General features: G+C 42.4%; 1 protein-coding gene across 5 annotated transcripts in view; it reads right to left on the bottom strand.

Moving 5' to 3' along the window:
* LOC126541293 (uncharacterized) overlaps positions 1 to 23,354 on the bottom strand; it is a 115,153-nt gene that overhangs the window by 32,141 nt on the left and 59,658 nt on the right. For all 5 annotated transcript variants that reach the window (XM_072286526.1, XM_072286528.1, XM_050188007.3 and 2 more), the window contains exons 13-19: positions 16,523 to 16,617; positions 14,269 to 14,472; positions 9,662 to 9,762; positions 6,724 to 6,966; positions 6,524 to 6,641; positions 4,431 to 4,611; positions 2,020 to 2,178 (exon numbers count right to left, since the gene is read on the bottom strand). In XM_072286526.1, the coding sequence (XP_072142627.1) occupies positions 2,020 to 2,178; positions 4,431 to 4,611; positions 6,524 to 6,641; positions 6,724 to 6,966; positions 9,662 to 9,762; positions 14,269 to 14,472; positions 16,523 to 16,617 (1,101 nt within the window). The remainder of the gene's footprint in view (positions 1 to 2,019; positions 2,179 to 4,430; positions 4,612 to 6,523; positions 6,642 to 6,723; positions 6,967 to 9,661; positions 9,763 to 14,268; positions 14,473 to 16,522; positions 16,618 to 23,354) is intronic.

Here is a 23,354-nt window from a genome sequence, read left to right as displayed (position 1 = left end):
CGCTATTTAATTTTCGTTTGGATTCAGGGCTGCCCACAGCCAAAATACTGCCCGCCGTAGTACTTATGACGATTTTTGTGAAGTTGTTGTTGGGTAACATATGAATTTCGGGCTTCAATTGTTCAAATGCAATATTGCCTCTAAAATCGCAAATTAAAGCTTTATTAAAATATTTTTGTTATTAAGATCCATATTTTCCCTGATGCCGTATCTGTATTGGCTGCCAAGTGTGACAGCAGATGTGCAGATGTGCTTATCACAAGTTATCAGTGCAGCAGCTTGTGTTATTTGGTGCAGAAAATACAACAGCGTGTATAGCTGCTGCATTCGCGATCTCTGGCAACAAAAGCGAAGAGGGGAGGGGGACATGCGCGGTATCGAAAATGGTTGTGCTGGTGCTAAAACATCACTCCGCTCGCCCTCCCCGGAAATTTTCGTTGTCCTCGCCTTCCTGACTACATCCGTGGGCGGGAGGGGGGCGAGGGGTGCCAGACGACCTAGCTACGCCACTAAGTGCGAGAGGTTTCAGGAACGAGGCCATTTGGCGACGATTTGCCAAACGATCGAGAACCTGAAACGAGCGTCCAGATCTTTTCACAGTAACTCCAACCTTGTTCGACAGGTGGCGCAGCAAAGCGCTCTACTCTAGAGTTACTGTGTATGCTACCAAAGGTATATACAGTAACTCTACTCTACTCGACCGAGAGAGGGAATGCTGAGTTAAAACCCTTCCCTTCGTGCGGCGCTCCACTGCCGTCTCCGCTCGCTCGCTGGGCCCACTGGCCCGTATCCCGCTCAGCTATAAATGCGGCTGGCATTGGTGCGCGGCGGGCGACGGTGCGCGAATAGCGTTCAGCAGAACGAGGCACGTGGCCTGTCTTCATGTAGAGAGGCTAGAGGGCCGCAAGGAGTTGGAGAAAGGTTCCTTCATCTCTAATGTCGGTTTTGATGAGCTGTCCTCCAGCAATTGAAATGGTCGTCGCCATTAACGCATTTCGAGGAATGCTTAGGCAAATCTAGAGTGCCTCAGCCTAAATACTTTGTATTGTACTTAAGCATGCCTTGCGTTGTTCTGTGATGGATAGTTGTGCCGCAGAAATTCGAGAAAGAATGCTCTGCATTACTGCGGCATAGTGCCTCAGTTCTTTCAGACAAAAAACTTGAAGGCATCATATATACATGTTGACCTCGTCCCATCATGGGAGGTTTCTCATGAGAGGTCTCACATAAAAAAAAATTTTTGGTCAAGCTATTCCTTAAAGCAAACTTCACTTTGAACAAACAAACAAACAAACAAACAAACAAACAAACAAACAAACAAACAAACAAACAAACAAACAAACAAACAAACGAACAAACAAACAAACAAATAGATAAATAAACAAACAAACAAACAAATAAACAAACCTTTATATTTATATGTCACGGAAATGCGTGTTGAATGCGTAACCGCCCCAAGTAGCATTTCTCAAATGTAATTTTGAGCATTTGATTACGGAGGCAAAGTATCTTTTGAACGGCGGCTTTCCGTAGCCTTGCCAGATACTACAGGCGTGCTACTCCGGAGTCCCAAACAGAGATGCCATTAGCGTAAATTGATAACTTAGGCGTGCTTGGAAAGCGATCAAAGAGACCAATTAGCATTGGACAGAACAACATAGGGTTCAGCATGTCCCTGTAGGGGACGCCGCGGCAATCATATAGTTGAAAATATTAGGGCTGTAGTAAGCAGTCACAAATGCAACTAGCCTGCTCTCGGGTACGTAGGTGCATTTTTTTTTATTTCTTTCGCATTGAATCATGAGGCTACAAACACATAAACTGCACAAAATAAGTTCCACGTAAAGCCTCAGTTTGCTTTATGATTGCACGTACTGCGTGTAAAAAGGTCGCTCAACAAAAAAGTCTGTGAATGAGCGAATTTGTGCGCGAGTGAACGAGAGAAGGACGGAGCGAAGAAATGATAAATATGAACTATTCCATGAGCTGCCACACATGTTCAAGAACAACAATACTCACTCAGATTCAATAAATGAGCATTTTGGAGTCAGGTCATTTCCAATACTTTCGAGCGTGAAGGAAAGCATCACTTTGCCGTTTATATGCGAAGTCCGCTTGCCGTCCATCACCACAGAAGCAGTGACGAAAGACGTTGCCAGGATTGGAGAGTCGGCTGACCTGCATAGAGAATGTGTATTACGATTGTTGCAGTCGGAGAAGACAGAGCGCTGCAGAGCATCTCAGAGGGCACGAAAGGTACACAACTTTCCATCAGTATGGGTCAATTAAATCAGCAATAATGGCGCTGAACGTTCAACTTCACAGAAGTCGGATGTCATCAAGACACGGAATCGAGAACCAGTCTCGACAAAAATTTGACATTCGGGTGTGCGAGGCAACATCAATGTTGTGAACGTCTGCAATAAGTTTCACTGGCAACATATACGTTTTATACAATAGCTTACAATGGCGGAACGTAATTCTTTCTCTACTTACAGTCGCTATGTCTACAATTGGTTTACGACCTAGCTACTCTGTTGAAGAATATGAACTTCCTATAATCACTTGTTTGCGCTTTCCGGTGCTCGCATGCTAGCCGGCTATATAGCAGAACACTTAACCTATATCTACAAGCACTCCACGTATCATTTACTGACTCGAAATGCTTGTGCAAATAGTCAAGAATACTCATGAGCAATCAATGGCAATATAGGCATGCTCTGTCGAGTCGTTTGCTGAATGAGGTATTGCATACAACACACGGATTCAAGTTTGCAGGAACCAGTGTATTGCGCAAATGACAGAGGGTCGAAAAATGCTACAACTAGGTTCTCAAAACCCAGGTTTAAGTAAAAGATGAAAAAAGCATCGACGGCTCGGCGTTTCCTGGCAAGTTTCGTTAGAAACGTGAAAATTTTCTCCATAATTTATCATTTCGCGTGTTCAAAGCACTGACTGTTCGTTTATTTGCATTGTGGGATGGGGTAAATACGTTTATTTAGGTGTCAGAGCAAGTTGTTATAGAAGCATTATCGCATGTTCCTTCCTTGTGGGTAAGGTAGTGTGCCAAACATGCAGATGTTTTTACCTGCTACTGACGAACCTATAAAAATGCTTTTAAGATGTTAAATGCACTGTCGTAAAGAATGAAAAATTGCGAAGAAATCGGAGTAGCACAAGCGTGGCCCAAGACAACGACTGAAAGGACGGGATTAGGCACAAACCAGAGTTAATTAAAAAATTATGGGGTTTTACGTGCCAAAGCAACTTTCTGATTATGAGACACGCCGTAGTGGGGGACTCCGGAAATTTAGACTACCTGGGGATCTTTAACGTGCACCTAAATCTAAGTACATGGGTGTTTTCGCATTGAGCCTCCATCTAAATGCGGCCACCGTGGCCGGGATTTGATCCCGCGACCTCGTGCTTAGCGGCCCAACACCATAGCCACTAAGCAACCACGGCGGGCAGAGTTAACTTGAAAAGCCATGCAAGAATTTTACCGTGGGAATGAATAATGCCGTAAATAATCGAGTTTGATAATGCAGTGTAACCCTTATAATGTACCCTTTAAATCGCTCTGAGGAATAAGCTAACACATATACTGAAATAAGATTTGACATTAATAGAATATAAGTACTGAACATAAATTTTGGTAGGTTTCAATGTCGAAGGAATATTTATCATATAAGCAGTATTATTTTTTAATGACCTAATTCAAGGCCCAGGGAAGTACGGTGGCTCAGACCACTAAGGAGCTCATATGGACGCGCAGCCTTGAATGTAAGCAGCTCTTCTTAACCATGCCATGTTATGCCTTGAGTAGCATGTAAACAGGCATTTGACACCTCCGTGTAACTTGATAAGGACGTCTGAAGACGAGCCAGGTTCCTCTCATCGAACAAAGCCAATGTTCATTGGTGGTTGTACACCAGAACGGGTCCACTTTGGCTTAAAGATGCATTAGATGACGTGAATGGCTTAAAGATGCTAAACGCGTCCAAGTATGTCTCTAGTTCTTTCATAAAGGCCCACCTGTAGAAGAAATGTGGCTCCAATGATCCCTAACATATATTATCTCACGTGTGCACTTCAGGTTCAATGTGTTTAGAGTTTAGTACCCGTCCTGGTGACTTTTCCTTTTTTTATGCGTCTCCTAGTTTGCACTAGTAGGCGTTCTTCATGCATGAATAGACTTACCCAGTGATAAGTCTTATTGAGCAATCCAACGATAACACGTATATTATTGCGCCTGAATTATTTTTTGGCCTTGTTTTCGTTCAATGTAAGGAAACCACCGAGCCACACGCGGTGACGTTGCGGTTTTAGTCGTCGAAACACAGGTTGTGCGACAAGGAACGCATGGCAAAATTAAGCAAGATGGAGAATAGTGTTGGGCAAGTCGATTCATTGGTAAGTTGAGTACTTACCCTTTTGCCGATGTGCTGCCAAACATATTTTTCACGAGAGTGTTTTCAGAAAATATGATGTTAGCATTTTTTGTTCCGGTTGTCAAGAAGCCAGGAAACAACTGTACAGTCGCGCCAGTGGGGGCGCTAAGATTGGTGCCGGCTTCCAAGACGTGGTCGGTCACCGCCTTTACCTTGATAGCTGGCATAGAAATGAAAGAAAAAGTACAGTGCAAGTAAGACCAGCAAAGAAGTTTAAGCCATAGACCGTAAAGCAGATCCCTCTTTACCACTTTCAAGATTCCACAAACCCAATAGCTGTCAGTAAAAAGACACTTTAAGAGGTAAGCCACTCTAGATAATTCCTTTAATATATTAGTCTCATGCAGCCTTCGCGAAAATGAGGTGCCTTTCTAGCCTTCTCGAAGCGTTAAAGGTGCTAGGTGATTTTGTATACGGGACAATATTTTGTAAGCAATAAATAATAGCACAAAAGCCTATTCAGCATAAATATATACGCCGCTCTGTTTTCTGCTCTATACGGGCCGTCACGAAGCAGCTTGTCTTAGTCTAAATCCCGTACAGTCAGGATAACAATTCTTACAAGTATCTTCAATATCTGTGGTAGCGAAAACATTGAAAATTATTGCCCTCAATATCTTGAATTGGTTTTTGTTTGTCTTTACTCACTTCAGAACGCACAAAAGCTTTTCCCCAGAGGCTATCTGGCTCTTGTGCACTGAAAATGTACCCTCCTCAAAAGTCCCTAAAATGTGTTGTGCCGTACGTAACTATTTCGACACGGAGAGAATTTCGCAAGGTAATCTTCCCCACAAAAATTATATATTTGATTGCTACGTTAAAATCGATACATTAGATTAAAAATGACTGTACACCCAACCCGCCGCATCCCCCGTCAACCCGCATTCGACGCCAAATATAGGCTCCCATTCATCGTGATCTTGCAAAGCCAGCCCCGTCTACTTTTTGTCAGGTTGAACAAGTATGCTGCCGAGAATTCTTTTAATGTTGGCTTTCTTGAGGCTTGTTTTTTTGCCCGTCTTCATTCTGCGGATAGTGGCCTCAGGGTGAATGCTCGATTCAGTGCTCACATCTTTTACACCGTGTACTGAGCATGCAAAGTGCTCGTAGCACAAATTCTAAAGCGTCATCACTGCCGTGAAGCTTCAACTTTGCGAAACCTTGGTGAGATACGAAGTTGAGGTCACCTGCTCAATTTAGGACTCTGACCAGGTGGCATTTACAAACCTTTTAGAATCCGTCCTGCACCACAGCACCAGGTTCTTTAACTATTGTCGTTATTCTAATATTTCCTGAATGAAACTAACGTTTGACTTACAAGAACTCACTTTTCTGTTTTGTTTTCGTCTTCCTCCTTCGGATAACGAGCTCATTAGTCGCCCAACTTCCAGTTTTGTGACAGTTAATAAATATAAACTGTGTTTCTCCTTTGATGCGGAAACGTCGCTACATCTTTTTATTACGAAAGACACGACGTGTAAGATAAGTTTACCCTTGCTAACTATTCCGCAGCCCTCCTGTGGGGTAGGGATCTTAATCAATCTCCATGAACTATACTGAAGCTCGCATTATAGCACATTTTGTGCGAACATTTATTATGTGCCTGTGCGTGTGTTATTTCTTCTCTGAAATCTGCAGTCGTAGTGTGCTACGCCTGCAGTCTAGGCCTGTAGCAGGCCGAAAATTCTCTTGTTACCGTTAAACCTTTTCTTGCTCGCCTTGCACCTCAATTTCGTTCATTTAGTCTAAGCTACGATACCAGCGATCGTAATGGCAACCTTTTTCAAGCATCTGACGAGGCAGCTATTTTCACTTGGATATCAAAGCTACCACCTCGAGTGAACTCTGAGGTGGACCTATTGAAATGCCACACGTTGCCTCATTAACGCCTGCTTCGTGAACATATTTCCTTTCGTGATATTGTCTATTGTTGGATTTTACTGTTATTATTAATTAGCCTTAACATTTGCCATTTACCTTAACTTACTACCACTAGAAATAAGAAAAGAAACAGTAAATTAAAAGTGCTCTGACGTCTTCCTTTACAGATCTACAAATTACTAAGAACTTACTGATATTTCCGCTTCCGAGCGTTGTTTCAGTTAAGAGTGGAGCATGGAATCCGATCATCTTGATGACAATATCTTCAACTCTGTTGATAAGGCTGGCCGCAGTGTCGAGCCGCTCCTCCTGAAGTGCAAAGGTTCCATCATACTTTTGTTGATAGGAGCCCCGTGATATACGACAGAAACAGCACGTGCAGAAAGCTTACCTTCGATATGTTGCTCCAAACATGTTTGTTTTGCATGGCATGACTGGCAAGATCAACAACAGTTGTGGCCAGCTGCTGTGTCTCACTGACCCGTTCACTCTCGCTTAAGTTCGCCAGGTAACTGTCGAAACTTTGTAGAACTGTTTCAAAATAGGAAGATATGGCTTTGATGTCTCCAGGATTTCTGACCTTTCCGTTTAGCTCCTGAAAAATCTGGGTCACTTCAGTGATGTTCGCGCTGTTCTGCGTAAAGAAGTAAAAAAACAAAAAAAAAGAAAATAATGTTTATCATACTCCTTGATTGCATGTACAACATAATATGGTGAGATGTGTGTTTCTAGAAATGACCGTGTCTGGATCTGAAAATTATGAACAAACATTATCCATATATTCCCGCACACTCAGAACCTTTACCTATCTTAGTTTTTATGTACAAGATTTGCCAGGGAACACCAACCATGTCTTAAAAATATTCATATCATCAACGAGAAATATGAACAGCACAGTTTATCTTCAGTCACTTTGCGCAACTCATAATATTACTGTTACGTCTAATTAATTTATTGGACAGTTATAATCAAATAATTTAACCGGCATCATATTCTTGAGTATCCGTTTTTATCCGAATGTGTTGACATGATCAAGTTCTACATCAGTGTAGAAAACACCGAATAAAGTTTTTTGCATCATGCCTTTTCATTCCGCGTGGCCAGAAAGCGTGCCAAAGCAAACGCAATAAATAAAGGTTCTACGGTGCCCACATTGAACACTGCGGCATTGGCGTGCTTAACGCCCTGCAAATGATTGAACACCCCCAATTCTGGGTGGCCGTTTTCCCTGATGGTATCCCCTTGGTAGTTGTCCAAAATTTCTGTGATAACGAGCATCATGTGCAGTTATTAACATGCGAGCCATTAACAGGCATAGCACAAAGTATCTCAAGTGCTGATTCAGTTTTCTGGTTAATTCTACCGCTGTGCAGAATAAAACAATGACTTTTTCGATGTTATCCCACTGTTGTATATCATGAGAAAATGGCAAGCCCAAACCAATTAAAACACTGATTACGTCGACCAGCGAACCAAAGCCAGTTTTGCAGAATGGATGCTTTTCTCACCTCGCATGTTGTGGCTACAAAGCTGCGGAGTAACTGCTTGGCTGTTTGCACAATTGCCCAGCGTGACGAAACGCAGCCAGCCTAGCCTCGCCACGCCTGCTCACTCTGCGATCGCTTAAGAAACCCACTCATACAAAGCGCAAACAGCACGAGCCATACGCAATCTGTTTAGTTGTGACGTCATACACGTAGGATGAACAGCAATGCAAACAGAGCCCCGTTATGCTATGTTTGCCTTGTTATCATCAGTTTACGCACATGCCTGGAGCTACATGCATCCTTAGAGAGAACTCTGGCGCCGCAGCTGTTTAACCATCGCGGAAATTATGTGTACCTCTTTTATTCTTTCAACGACTTAGCATGGCGTCGTTCAGAAAGCACAATCCTACCTTTCTTTGTTTGCGGGGCGAGGGGGGGGGGGGGGGTTCAGGTATGTTCTGTGCTACAACAGCACAACGCTTCGTCCTTTTAGCCGCTAAGCGTTTTGCGGTTTCAACAAATTCATTTCGTCCGATAATTTTCAGTGCCGAAGTCTCGGCACTACTACACTTCCGAGTATGCGTGTTGCAAAATTTAGGGCAGTGACACGCACTATGCGTGATGACCTTTTGAAATATTTCCAGACAACTCCTTTTATCTTAAATATTCTGTCAAATACGACGTTAAGGATAGGCTAAATGAGGGTAACAATTGCCATAAAAGAAATTTGCAATAACAGATCAAGTTACATAAAGAAACCGGAACGTTGCGCGAAGCCAAAAGGGCGAGGTTATAGATAAATGCCCGTTATACCTATCGCTCCGCCTGCTATAATAGATGAAGCTAGCTGCTCACACAGCCTCTATAGCGCCAGATCCCCCCGCCCCCCCCCTTAGTATAAAACTCTGCGCCTACACGCGTGGTCAACCACAGAATTTCGCGGAACACGAGATCTCAGAAAAAGCTGAATGTCTGCGCACCCTCATAATGCAGCCTATTATTATTATTATTCGCACTTACAGCCTCTACAAGTATATGTGAACAACATTATGGTGCTCAGTTTTACTGACTTCTGTAACAGGCTGCTGGAAAATTGAACGTTTTCTGAAATCCCGTGGTCCGTAAACTTTTGTGGTCGACTGTACGTGACGCCAGAACTGGAGCGTCGGCTTTCAGCTACCTATAGACGTCTCTTAGGAAGCGCTGAAACACACACATTTAGTATGAAACCCAATACTGGAACATTGTGTTCAAGGTTGTGCAATTATGAACGTATGCGCGCGTGCACCGGGACTCCGCATAGTGCATCATGCAACCTGTCATCGCCTCTGTGTCACTTTCCATTGCCTAGGACTATATGTGAACTTTATTTACTGTGTTATCTAACTCCGCTCTAAATTGCCAGGATATTTGATGATACTTCCTATCGTACAAATTTTGTCTTATGGTTATCGCTATCCCTTAATAAGGAGTGGCCGTCAACACCGCGTGTGACTAAATCTCTCACTTTTATTTTGCAACAATAAAAAGAAGAACAACACATACGCGCAGCAGTGTGGGTTGGTCTTGTTCTTCCCAATGCATTTGTGTACTAGTTGCGCTACCCTGGCGGCCTTCATGATGATACAGCAACAATCCCCACTCACAAACCTCATAGAATTTCCGCCGGTGGCATGTAAGACATCTCACGTACTCTTTGTTACTTTGAGCATCAAAATGTAACATTACACATGTAACATGGCACGTGTAAGAATTTCTCGCCTCTAACGTTGCGAAACAGCGGCTGATTTTTTGGGCATAAAAATGTAGGGTGTCCCGAACGGCTGAAAATCGCTCACATACATTGAGTTTCTTGGCTGCTCCTTCAACTTCCTTTGACAAGCAGCTAGTTTTGTTTATGTACGCCGACCATTGGCCATTTTCTTCACACTTTCTCGTGATATCTGAAAAGGTAATAAAAATTTAGTTACTATCCCGCGAGACCAAGCTACTACCGAGAAGCACACGCATTGAGCAATAGGAAAGTGCATGAAACGAAATAAAACTAAACTTTTCTATTTGAGTTGAGTGGTTTAGTGAGCCGAGTACTTCGTGAACAGAGTATTTTTAGTAAACCGAGTATTAGTGAACTGAGACAGAGTATTTTATCGAATTACATCCCCCCAAATTTTTTACTTTAGTTTTAACCTCCTCTCGCGAAGTAAAGCTAGCGGTTGCGATGATCAAACAGTATTTATTCGTATAGAGGTTATCGAATCGTTTTTAATACAACAAACATTTTGTACGCAGATAACTTTGGTACACTAAAGCTTCCACTATATGAGCAGAAACTAAAACGAGTATTAATGGCAGATATTTACATCGCTCTGCAGTTGATTAACACGTTTATGTGGATCGTCCTTGAATGGTTTAAGTACATTGGCGCATAAGTAAATCGGCCGTAGTGGATGAATGCACAAATTGTGAATTTGATTCAGCAACATTCTCTAATATTTTGCACGCTCCAAAATTTGGATCGTTTGCAGGGCCATAGAGTAAGGCACATGCGAGGACTAGGAGACTGGTTTTCGGGTAAGTTTGTTCGCCTTCTGCTAGAAGCGTTTCCATGACGGACATGCTCAAAGCGACGCTCTAATTCACCTAGCTGCCATACCAGCGCTCTTTTCATGGCCCTTGAAAGCCAGCGGGCTTCTTTTTAAATGAGTATTTTCACTATTCACGACTTACACTCTCATTATTATTCCCATTTCCAGTTTTCTGTACCAAAGAGAGAGAGAGAGAGAGAGAGAGAAGAAAGAAAACTGAGAATTAAGGTCTAAGGGCTCACAGCTCAAACTTACAGAGGACCTTAACCGAATACAATATGCGCTGTAAATAACAACAGCGACTTCCTGACATACCTTGTAATCCGGGGTGCTGACTGTTATGACACAAAGCGACACTGAAGAAATTGTCAATTTCGGTTGTGTTAATGATCGTTTTTAGCACATTTTTGTGTCTACTACAGGATGGATGCCTCTTCCAGGGATCTTTAATCACGCCTTCTTTGCATCAGGTGACCACAATTCTGTGCCTGTAAATTTCCTAATCTCATTATACCACCTAGGCCTCTGCGCCATCGACTGCGTTTACTTTTCCTTGTAACCCATTCTGTTACTATATAGAACATCGACTACCTCTGCTACTCGTTACATGACCAATTACACTTCATTTCTTCCGCTTAATATTAACTAGAATATCGACTACCCACGTTTATTCTCCAATCTACACGGCTGTTTTCCTGCCACCTTAGCGTGGCGCCTACCATTTTTCATTCCACCACTTCGTTGCGCGGTCCTTAGCTTCTTCTCAGGCTTCACTGTTCATCTCCCAAGTTTCTGCCCCATATGTTAATACTTGGAGAACCCAAAGAGTCTAAACTTCACTTTTGAAAGACAGCGGTAAGCTCCCGCTCACGACTTGGTAATGTCTGCCGTATGCGCTCCAATTCATTTTTATTTTTCTTCAGATTTTCTTCTCATGATCCGGGTCCGCTGTGATTAACGGGTCCAAATAAACTTACTCGTGCACACCTTCCCGAGACTGACTGCGAACCAAGAATTCTCGTTCTCCTGCCAAGCTATTGAGCCTTAGCTTATAGTCTTCCGCATACAAATTCTGAAATCAACCCTCAGGCCTGATACACAGCCGTCAGCCGCTAAATCCCGTCACCGTCACACCCCCAGCGCCCGTCAGCTGAGAGTGTTTCCAGGCTAGTTTGGCCTAAAAAACGGGTAGCAGGTTACTTTTTGAGCACCGGTCAACGTCTTCGCGGTTTTCCGTGCTTGAGGGAAAACTAGCGAGGAAGCGCTCTCTCTTGACAGACGCAGCTGCCGTGGCAGTGACGGGACGAATGACGGCTGTGTGATTAGGCCTAAGTCACATCCAGCTTTCCTGATCAGAACAATGTCACGCTACAAATCGCAGGTGGCTAAGATGTTGTCGTTGATCCGCGCATCTGGTCCTTCCCAGTTCAAAAGGGTAAATACTTTCCAAGCATGAAGTTAGTAGCATTGGGGAAATTTTCTCACTCTTTAAAACTGGAGGTAGCACTAAAAAGGACGAACACACGGTGAAAAGACGACACAACGACGAAGAAATGCTGGTTATTGGAGGCCCGGTTTTAAAGGTGTTTAGATATGTCGACGATTTTTTGGTTTTTTAAAAGCTCGTTATGACATTTCTTTTGAAAATTCTGTACGACAGGCCTTAAGTACTTTTAACGACCATGGTAAAGGCCTGGCTTTTACCCATGAACTGCCGCAAAATGGCGAGATACGTTTTTTAGACCTCAGACTGAGGATAACTAAGGGACACACCTGTTGGGTGTATTTCCCACGTGCAAAGAAAGAGCTTTCGCCCTATGAATCATCTCATTCGAAGACCGTGAAAAGAGCAATTGCATCGCTCTGCATGGAATCGGCGCTTCAAAAGTCGTGCCCGCACGAAATGCTTTTTAGCTTTGACAATCAGGTTCGCAGGCTTTTGGCCGCAGGCTTCCCTTGCTCGGTCCTTGTGGCAGTCGCTGAAACTCTCCTTAAGAAATTTGGTCCCCGACGAATGAAGGCTGCACCTGAACGCGTGGAGACCAAACCTGAGGTGATGCCTTACATTCATAAGGTTTCACACAACCTCAAAAAGTGGCCAGCAGGCACAATGTGCCGCTTGTTTTTTCTGCGCCAAACAAGTTGCGAAGCTGTGCCCCCGCATCTGTGGTGAAGGTCAGCGCGGTTGCAAAAAGCAGCATGAAGATGCCTTCGTCAGGTGTGCCCTAGGAGCGGTTTACTTTATTCCCCTGTCGTGCGGAAAGTGCTATATCGGGCAGACCGTTTAAGGGAACACTCTCAAAACTTAACAAAACAAGAGAAACTTGCGAATTTAGTTTCACATGTGATGGTTTGCGAGTGCGTGCCGCGGTTCAAAAAAGCAAAGGTTCTGGGCAGAAGTGCAGGCGCTAAAGCTAGAGTTTTGCTGGAAGCTTTCCTCATACAAAAAAGGCGGCTTTGTGTATCAGCAATGCTTCAATAAATTTTTACTCGGCTGAGCGCACACTTCTGGAAAGATTTGAAAAATCGTAACATATGGCTTTTCTTCTATTGGTCATGTGCTCACTTCTTGCTGCTTAGGTGGTCTATCTTTTTTCACTTCCCGTAACTGTTTGCGATATTGCGATAAAGAAGGCGGGCGCAGTTCCGTTGTGCGCTTGTGTTGTGATTCTCTTAAATATTGAACCCTTTTCAAAAAATAAACCAGTCCCTTTTAGTGCTACCTTCAATTTTAAAGAATGCATCACCAACTAGCCCAGCACCAAGTTTTATTGAAATTTTCTCACCTTTCCTGACACTTTCTTGGTCGATATAATCTTTCCGAATTTCTTGTCAAAAATTGTGGTAGCTGTACAATATATTTGCTAAGATATTCACATTTACGTTGGTTTCGTCCTGACTACGCCTTGCCTTAATTACCCCTGGTGTCGCTATGGAATTGAACGCCTTTTAGTGATATGTAAATAAAATATAGAAACTTCTCAATACATGATTTATGACATCAATGCAATCCATAATTGAATATACTATCTAAAGAGAGTTTATCCTCTGTGCCAACGAGATCAAGTGTCCCGCTGATCTTATTGGGATGCACGGAAAAACTTTATTATGCAAGCACAAGCAAACTGCACGCTGGATATTATATCTTAAATTAGCTTAGCGAATGCCTTGCACATCCAAGAGCTGTCTTATTCTAAGCATTCCGTTCAACTGGAAGACGATGCCGCAACTGGAATGACGTGAGCGTGCTTTTTCGACGAAAATTAGAATTTGAGAACATTTATGCGAAGACGCGGTTTGCATTCAAATGGAGACCAATGAACTGTTCTGAACTCATTCAAGACATGTTATTTCAGTAACGAGAGTACAGAGACGAGTACGCTCTTTAATATATATTTGAGATGATTTTCTTCCTTGTAGCTTTATATAGTCGCCCATAATTTCATACTGCATCAGGTGCAATGCCACCTGATACAGTATGAAAAATTCTGAAAGGCGGCCACTTCGCAAAATGGAAAGCGCATTAAGTTGATAGAACAAGCTCAGCCTCGAGGCTGACCTTGTTCGAGTGATACGAGTGATCAATAACAGATGCGGAACAATGTTAGCTATCCCTGCGCCCGTGTTTCTGCATACCACTGCGTTACAGGTGGAAATATACTGTTCAGTGTTCGGAATGAAAAAATTATAGTTGTAAATGCTCAATATGCGAATAAATAGATCGGCCGAGCTGTAAGCCGTTTGTTACTTTCGGTATTGCGCTTTAGCACTAAACGGGAAATGGAAGCGTGGAGGTAGCCTCTTAAGACATGCATTTTGCAGATGTGTAGTTGCGCAGCGTAAAATGTACTGTTCACACGTCACCTCTTAAGCAGTCTGCGCAGCAAGGCTTACGGGCTGTTGATCCCCTCTCGGTGGATGGCCAATCATCTATTGATGGACAGTTAGTTCTGGGTCCAGGAACAGGAGAACCGCTACTAATAGGTTTGGTAGTGGCAGGAGCAGTGACAACAGCTTCGGCAATAGACGTAGTTTCGACAATCGGCGGGAGTGTTATAATGTTGGCAACTGGAAGACAATGAGTTATTATTTGTTACACAAAGCTTACTCTACAAGAATAAAAAAAAAACGATTACCGCGGCTTTGTCAAGCCAAGGAATGTTGGACGTCGCCTCCTCCAACTATCTGTCCAACCTCACCGTAATTCATCAGTGTAACTCAATGGGCAGCAGTTAAAAAAAAGATATTTCAGTAGGCCGCCCGAACTTCAAGAGCCTTTAGTTAGCAACAACGAGAAAGTACGCACATTTATTAACGTGTGCAATCACGGCACACAGTCGTAACGTCTTTGCTTAGTTCTAGCAAAATTTTGGTCAGGATTAAAACACTGATGTGACGCAGCAGGAAAGTTACGAACAAGTACCGTATGTATAAATGTTATTAAAAAGGAGCGCACGCTCGATGTCTCTAAGTGAAAGGTTGTTGAATTATCATTTATAATAGTGCTGCCTATTAGGAAATTTGACATAAGATAACAGGGACTATGTTAATTGAATTAAATTATGTTCTGGGGTTTAACGTGTCAAAAACTCGATTGGATTATGAGGCACGTTGTAGTGGGAGACTCCGCATTAATTTTGCCCTGCTGGGACTATTTATGGTGTGCCGAATGCACATTGCACGAGCGCTTTTGGATTTAGCGCCTATCGAAATGCGGCCAGCGCGGCCGGGATTTGATTACGCGCCCTCTGGCTTAGGCGCTCAACGCCAAGACCACCACGCCACCGTGGCAGGTAGGAAAGATGTAAAAAAAAAAAAACCTTGGTATGTATTATTTTAATAGACTACGCGTTCACGCACGTTTCACTTATATATACAAAAATAAATATTCACCATTATTTAGTGAAATGCAGGCTACAGCGATGGTGAAGCAGCCAATGAATAGTCATGAGATAGTGCGCAGGTTGCTAGCCTGCTCGATGACTGAAATTCCTGAGTGTCGTGAGAATTGTTTTATTTTTGTGCGTGTACAGAAAGGAGCTGCAGATTTTTCAAGTTCTCGCTGAACATCTATGAGAAAATAAAACAAAAAAAACGGAAGGGAAATATGCGCATAACGCATGCGCTACTGACTTATCACCGTCGCTTCAGTATTTTATTATGATGAAGGCACAACCCTAACAAGATTTTAATACTTTGATTTACCCTTCCCTTCCACCACTTTACGTTTCCGCTCCTTAACTAGTACTAATTAAGTGCGTAAAGTACATTAGTGAGGTGACTTTACTTGCACGCATATAAAATATGATTAAAATCCTCATCTGCGTCCGTCTTGATAGATAATCGTTATCGTTACAACCCTGTATATTTAACTGGCTCATACTTCACGACATATCTTGTGGTGCCTTTGCACTTTGTTCCGGCAGGATAATTTTCTTTATTTTTTTATACGAGATACTGGACTCAGTGACCTAGAAAGGGAAGACAGATAACGGCTTGTGCAGGCCTTTGGGACTGGTTTTTATCTGATATCGATTCAGCAAAACAAAAAGTGTTGGAAATTCAATCGAACATTATAAGTGGCAATGCATAATCCTCATTCAAATTGAGCGTCTTGACGGCAATGACATAGCCAGCAGTTTCTTTTTGGGGGGAGGGGGCCCTAATGGCGCACCCCCCCTCCCCCTTGTTTGGTGTCGGGGAGCAAGGGGAGTGGCTGGGTAGGCCGCATACTGACAAAGAGATTTCGGGGAGGGGAGAGGGGGAGGGGGCAGTGGCCCCTGGTTACGCTACTGCTCCACAGCCATGCGACGTTCAGCACTCTTTGAAGCACGGGGGTGATTAGGAAGCTACAATATCTCTAGGTGCTGCTGTTGGCATTACCACTACCCTTCTTCGCGTGGTAGGTTCAAGTGGGACATGAATCAAGTGCGTTTTTCAGAGCACGTTACTTTGCAAATATAGAAACTATTAAAGCAATTGCCGCCAGTTGTACAGTAATAGCTCTGTAAAAATAAACGAAAAATATCTTCACAGTCTCTTTATGTTTAAACACAGTATATATGCGATATTTGGGGCAAAATTGCGTTATTCTCTCAAAGCCACGAGAGATACTCACAGACACAGAGTGAACGTAGCTTCGTGGAACAGTTTATTCCATCGACTATAAAGGTGGTATAGTTGTGAACGAGTGCCATGCAGTGGTTGCTGTCACTGAGGAAAAAATGAGAAGGCATGAAAAATGCATGGCAGCGGTGGTGAAGGAAATATGTTTCGCCGGTATAAAAATACTCTGAAACACCAGATATCATAAGAAAGAATCTCTTTAAAACAGTGAAAACAGAAATAATCAATAAATAACTCGTAGCGCTTCAGCCCTGTATAAGTGAAATGAAGTAGCTGGAGGCACGGCCTTCCCATCTCTCTAATTGATACCCAGCTCACTCACTCACTCACTCACTCACTCACTCACTCACTCACTCACTCACTTACTCACTCACTCACTCACTCACTCACTCACTCACTCACTCACTCACTCACTCACTCACTCACTCACTCACTCAATCAATCAATCAATCAATCAATCAATCAATCAATCAATCAATCAATCAATCAATCAATCAATCAATCAATCAATCAATCTGAAGTTAACTGTTCCCATTTAACTTTAGTGGTGTGCTGACGTGGTACTGCCTATTGAGGCTGCTTTCCCTCCACTTTGGCGCTATGTCGAGAGCCAAGCTACGAAAGAGAGGAAACATGCTGTCATCAATAGTCACAAAGAATACTTAGTAGAAATTGGCACTTTTTTACATACACATACCGATGCAAAATGCGGTAAGTTTTGTGAAAGCGTCCTTTTTTAATTACGCCGATTCCTTGGCAAGTGGGCTGGATACATCAAGCACTTTCCTTTGATTTCAGGTTATTTGTTTCTTGTCATCTCTAGCATTTATTGCGAATATATCACTCAGTCGCCGATGTACATGCGTCTCAAAAATCCATTACGTGAATCGACATTGACTCATGTTTTGTTATCTTCCTATTACGAAGCAAGAGTCACTAAAGAAGTTTCACCTCTTACAAGGCATCACGTCCGACGGAAACGACCCTAGCACGGTGGCTGAATGTGCTAACTGGTAATCCATAATGAGTCTGTACAGCTAAAGAGGCAACACGGGGATGAAAATGATACCGGGACAAGCGCTCACTTCCAAACGACGATGTATTGGTAGGTGCGCAGTATTGATACAGGCGTATCAAAGATTAGGCGAAAACGTTTACACGAAAATACAACTTAAAAACCCCTGATCGATCACTGTTGTCCGCTGCGCGTGCTTGTTTCTTCCAAGAATCTTATTTCTTTATTGAATACCGCTACCGATGGCTTCCGAAGACGTGCGCAGTGGTCTCTAGTCATTTGTGCTTCTTCGCAAATCACACGCGTTTTCTCCGCTCTAAACGTGCCACCCACTTCGGTCCACTTGAAGTGCGGGGTACAGCCCCACGTGCTGGAATGCAAAACGAGAAAGCCTTCCGTTCCGTTGCGCACATTATTTGCGTGCTTGCGCAGGCGCTCATTAAGGCGTCTGCCCATCTGCTCTACATAACACGAGCCGCAAGACATGGCAATCATGTATATGGTATTTTGTACACAGTCCATGAACCACGTTCTATCATTTACGTTGCGTTGACTCCTGTATTCCCCTTACAAGGCAGGTTCTACGCGCCAACTGAAACAACTTGCGCAAAGCACCATGCATTTCGAGCAGACCGAAATGAGCTGCAAGTTTAGGGAAGAGCTAACGCGCGTCAGTTTCGAAGCAGGACGAATGGATGGACGCCCCGGCGCACGTGTCAGTAAGCTTTCGGTAGCTCTACCTGTTAAGGAAATAAGATTGTTGGAAGAAGGAAGCATGTGCAGCGGGCGACAGTGATTGATAAGAGGTTTTTAGTTGTCTTAATTTTCATATAAAATTGTTCGTCGAATGTCTTCTAAGCCATGGATACATACTGCATGCACACCAATAAATCGTCAGCTGGAATTGAGTGCTTCTCTCATCTCGTTTTCGTCCCCTTTCGTCTCTCGCGCTGTACAGGCTCATTACGAAGGGTACCCCTTGTGCCTAATGCAGATAACATTTCAAGGTTCTATGTTGTTCTTCGCTGTCTTAGCGACACATCATTGGATAGGATTAAAGAGACAGCAGACTTGTGCGACGTTGCAGAATCCGAGCACAACTTCCAGTGAAGCTGTTTCTTTCGTGAAGTTGCATTAAACATTCCGGGTGCCTGCAATTAAACCACACACTGTAATACGTTGCCCCCTTGACTCACCTGTTTGCAACATTGCCTGCATGTAACGGTTTTGGCACCTGTTTTTTGAACTTTTAGAATACACCGTACTTGACCACCCGCGCACCTAACTTCACATGTCCATTAGCCATAGTGTATCCCCATCTTTTTCCGAATTTGATCTGAGTGAAATTTATATTTCTCCAAAGACGGCAGGCTAAATTGTTCGGAGCTCCTTAAGCACACTCCGGAACATTTACATAGATAAGTCAGTGCAAAGGCAGCTACTGACCCACATACTTCTAAATTTGCCAACACATGACGCATAACCTTCCATTTATCTTCACTAAACACAAAGAAATTGACTTACTTAGTTCTCCGAGTTTATCGGAAAACCTTCTACGCGCATAGTCCCGAAAGCAGGAAAATAGGCTCAAAACAAAATTTAAGAGTTTCGCCACGCATTACAGTTAACCTGCACTCCATTTTCATCAAATGCAAACTCGCTATTATGTCTTTCCTAGTGTTCGATAGCGGGAGTCAAGAAAACAAAGCTGATAATAGCCATGTAACACTTTGAAACATTTGCCTAAAGAATTTTCGACGAAAGTTATGAATAGCTGATTCATTTGAAGCTTTGCTCACGAATTACGTGTAATATAGGGCTTATTTCTTCAAAATATGCACTTCTTGGTGCATTCAGTTCTTTCTTTACATTGGGTAAACATCTAGAGAGGTTTGTAAAATACGCTTTCAAAGCCGTGGAACATTTGCATCAGTAATTTTTTTAGAAATCTTGTAATTGCCTGCACGGCTCGAACTTTTTGTAGATTTCAAATATAACATGGTCCCTTTTCTACACAAGTATACAAATCATATGGTGTTTGATTCTCTGACGACAGTGTAAAAAAGTACAATACTTTGGGAATGTGACATTGGTATCACTCCGCCAATATGAAAAAAAAGTTCTCTGGAAATTCAGAATTGATTATCACTCTATCGACGTGTACGTCTTACCACCATATCATTAGTCTTTTAGTCTTGTGTAATGAGTGTTTCAGTGGTGACTGCCTCTAATTGTTGAACATAACTGCTTCGAGAAAACGCGACAATTCTTTCTAAGTGAAATTTGTAGCAGTGGCTTACAGTACAGTATTCAAGAATTTGTGCTTTGTAAGAATTCTTACACTAGCACCAGTTTTGAGATACGCATCCACAAAATCAGTAATGAAATAGGTTTCTGTTCAACAGAGAATCGCTCCACAGCGCTTACAGAATGCCTTGTGGCAAAGTGATACGTGAAACAGCAATGCATGGTCCCCCAAGTTAGCGGTCAAATATTTCAAGCCTGCCAGTCTGGGGACTCCTACGAACTAACCATACATTCAGCACCTGCTAGTTTCAATAACACAATGTGAACATGTCTGCTGATATTATTCAAACTTCAATTAGAGTATTCTTGTTTAAGAGCACATCGACAGTTATCACTCAGACTCTAACATTCTCACTGCTGTGAATATTGTCCAACTATCCTTTTGTCAGTCCACTTTTTTGGTAATGGAGATATGTGTTGCAGAGTGAGCTAGTACATTGCATTAATTAACAAAGATAACAGACATTCGTGGATTGTTTTGTCTTCAGCATTTGTTCTGCCTAATTGGCTCTATCTCTTGAAATCCAAAACTATGTGCTCAGCCCCTTACATTAGTAATTTACAGTTAAATCTGGCAGTATGTATGTCTCAAATACAGCTAACAGACCTTACAATCCGGCTATTTGGTAACCTTAAATTACAAAGAGGATTGCGCGAAACAAAGACGAGGAAACAGGATTGATGCTAACTCACAACTTCACGCAGCTGTAACCCACAATGTGCATGTGCTCATGAAAAGCTGAAAGCCACAAACAAAAAGGATCAGTCGTCCAAGGCTTCTCTTACATGTCATCTTGTAAAGGCATATTGTGCATCGGTTGCAATTCATACTCAATAAGTACATAAATAAGTTGCGCGAGATGCCAGACTTGTATGTTGCACGTATCATATTCTCGCGATTTTGCCTGTTTTTATTTCTTTTTCCTTTATAGGCATGAGTGATTTACTTGCCTCGGTGTGTTATTGAGAAACAACTCAGTTTCTATATCATTGAGAGCCAGGGGAAGTTGACCGATACATAATTGTCCCCGCATCTTAATATCCTAAGCTTCGAGTTTAATTCTTTTAACTTTGAAATCAAGTTTATCTATCAGGTAGTTCTGTCGTATATTGAAACACATCCACCCAATGTAGTGTGCAACCAACTATCAATATCTGGGCCCCTATTGAGAAAACGTTCTTACGCTAAAAGCGCTCGTGCCAGCCAATAGTGATGTAGGATATATTATTCGCGAAGGCAATCAGCCAATGACAAACAGACCTTACAAATGAAAAGCGAGAAGCCCCTGTTTTTTATTTATATCATTCTGTGGTGTTCTCTTCACCTATGATTGGCGCAATGGCCCATCTTCCAAATTTATGCGTTCCCACACGACAGAACAACTGAAAAGCCACTTTGGTGGCGCATGAAATACAACAGGTTTTGTGCGTAACCTTACGCTGCAGCTTCTATCCTACCTTTCTGCTTTGTTGTGTATTCTGGATGAGACGCTACCCAGTTTATTTGGTGCTGAAAACACACCTCCCATATGGCAGCGGGAATGTCACTGTTTTTTTTTTTCCAAATTGCTATAAAACCTGTGGATAGGCGGGATCATGGTGAATTTATATTTCCGTTCTGTTTCTTTATCCTCTCGTCCAGCTTTTGCTTTGCACACTGTGCTACCTTTCCGCAGGTGCTCATTAATGCAAACTTTGGGTAGCTGGCATTTCTTAACCGCTGCTCAGAAAAAAAACAAAAAAAAAACAGGCACAAGGTAAATTATGAGAATGTTTTCCTTGCGACAAACAAATATGCCACCTGACCTAACTTATTTATGTAATTATTCAGGATAGATTACGGCTCGCGCATAATATGATCTTACACGGTGACTTGTGACGAGTAGATGAAGCCTTCCTCACAAGCTTTCTTTTAATGTATGAGCACACTTTGGTGAGTACCCCAGAAAAATCTGTCCATCAGACGAAAAGTATCTGCACAAAAACGCGTAATTTGCAACGTTAAGACATTTAGCCATTGCTACAGTGCAAATGTAGATGATTGATGGCTTTATATAAGTGATTGAAACGAAAAAATTTATCAGAGAGAATACCCATACGATCGCATTTATGCATACCCATAGGGATACATAGAGCTCCATAGAAAATGCATGGGGGAGCCTATGGTATAGGGGTGGCCCAACTTGAAATTTGGAGTTGGACTAACTTGAATTATGGAGGTGCGCCAAACGAAATTTGCGAGTGGGCCAATTGCAATTTGGGGGTATGCTCATGTATAATTAGACAACTTCAGTGTCCTGATTTTTTTTTTTGTCCAACCGTCGTTTTCCTTTTGTGCCTTAAGTTTCAGCTCATCATGCACTATGCGAATTGTATTGTATTACAGCTGCGTGAGTGCAGCTGGGCACAGTCGAGATAGTACCCATCCTGCTTCCTTCCTTGTGCTCATCACTAATGCGCGATCATTTTCTTAACAAAATGCAGCCACGTGTGATGTTTTAATTATATAGACCAGAGTTCTTGCTTTATTGCAAACTTTGTTGCAGGGCTCCCTGCAGTCTCTATGAAAAGTGTGATCTAGTATACATAGTTTTCAAATATGTCAATGTGGAGTGAAATATCACCTACATATTGCTGTAATTTTCGAGATATTATCAGTTCTTCACTTTTATGGTCTATTGTATGAAGGAATAAAATGGATGCGCAACTTCATAAATGTTTTGATGTTTTTGAGATCAATACTCAGCTCAAGTTCAGAAACAAGCATGAGTTGCGTGGGGGAAGTGCCTACAAGAATACCATGACCCAAGGCAGCAAATTTTAATGTGCAATTGGATTATCGAATACCAACTAGTTGCCGTCAGGAGGCGTTTCGTAATGCACAGATTATGTAATCTAAATAAGAATCATGTTCTTAACGCGCCTTATTATCCATGCCTTCTTTCTGCATAAATCAAGCCCTATATCATAATTAATGAGCACCTTATTTATTTAGAAGGGTAAATGTTAGGTTCCAAAAAGAAAAGTTCAGAGAAAAGTGTAAAATATGTTTAGCGTAATAATCTGTCAACCAATTGTAGAAGACAACTGTGTTTTCTGAACTGCGTTTTTTGCATAGGTGACATATTATTTAAGGATGGCATTATAGTTGAGGGTGGCATCATGGTGCCATGCATATGTAGTCACATAGTGCATACTGAATACTTCTTTAGAATGTCTGGCTTGGTTGACCATTGATTCCACTTAATTGGTCCGGTGTTCATGGCAATATTCTGATGCCTAATACATTTGGCATTCCAGAAGACAACAACAATGAGTGACGGCATATTCACTTTTTGTCCCTGACGTGCCTTGCCTATATATTGCTCACAATAGTTGTCTTGATTATTTTGGGAATTCACTTGACATTTTCTGCAATGGTCATTTGACTCATTTTGAAAAGTGACTTGACACTTCCAGCAAGAATCACATAGCTTAGCTACTTTACTCTTTTTGCAAGAAT

This window comes from Dermacentor andersoni, chromosome 2 (genome assembly GCF_023375885.2).
Source record: "Dermacentor andersoni chromosome 2, qqDerAnde1_hic_scaffold, whole genome shotgun sequence".
In the NCBI taxonomy this organism is placed as follows: domain Eukaryota; kingdom Metazoa; phylum Arthropoda; class Arachnida; order Ixodida; family Ixodidae; genus Dermacentor; species Dermacentor andersoni.
Note: the sequence above shows the minus strand (reverse complement) of the source record. Positions and strands in the feature narration are given on the sequence as shown.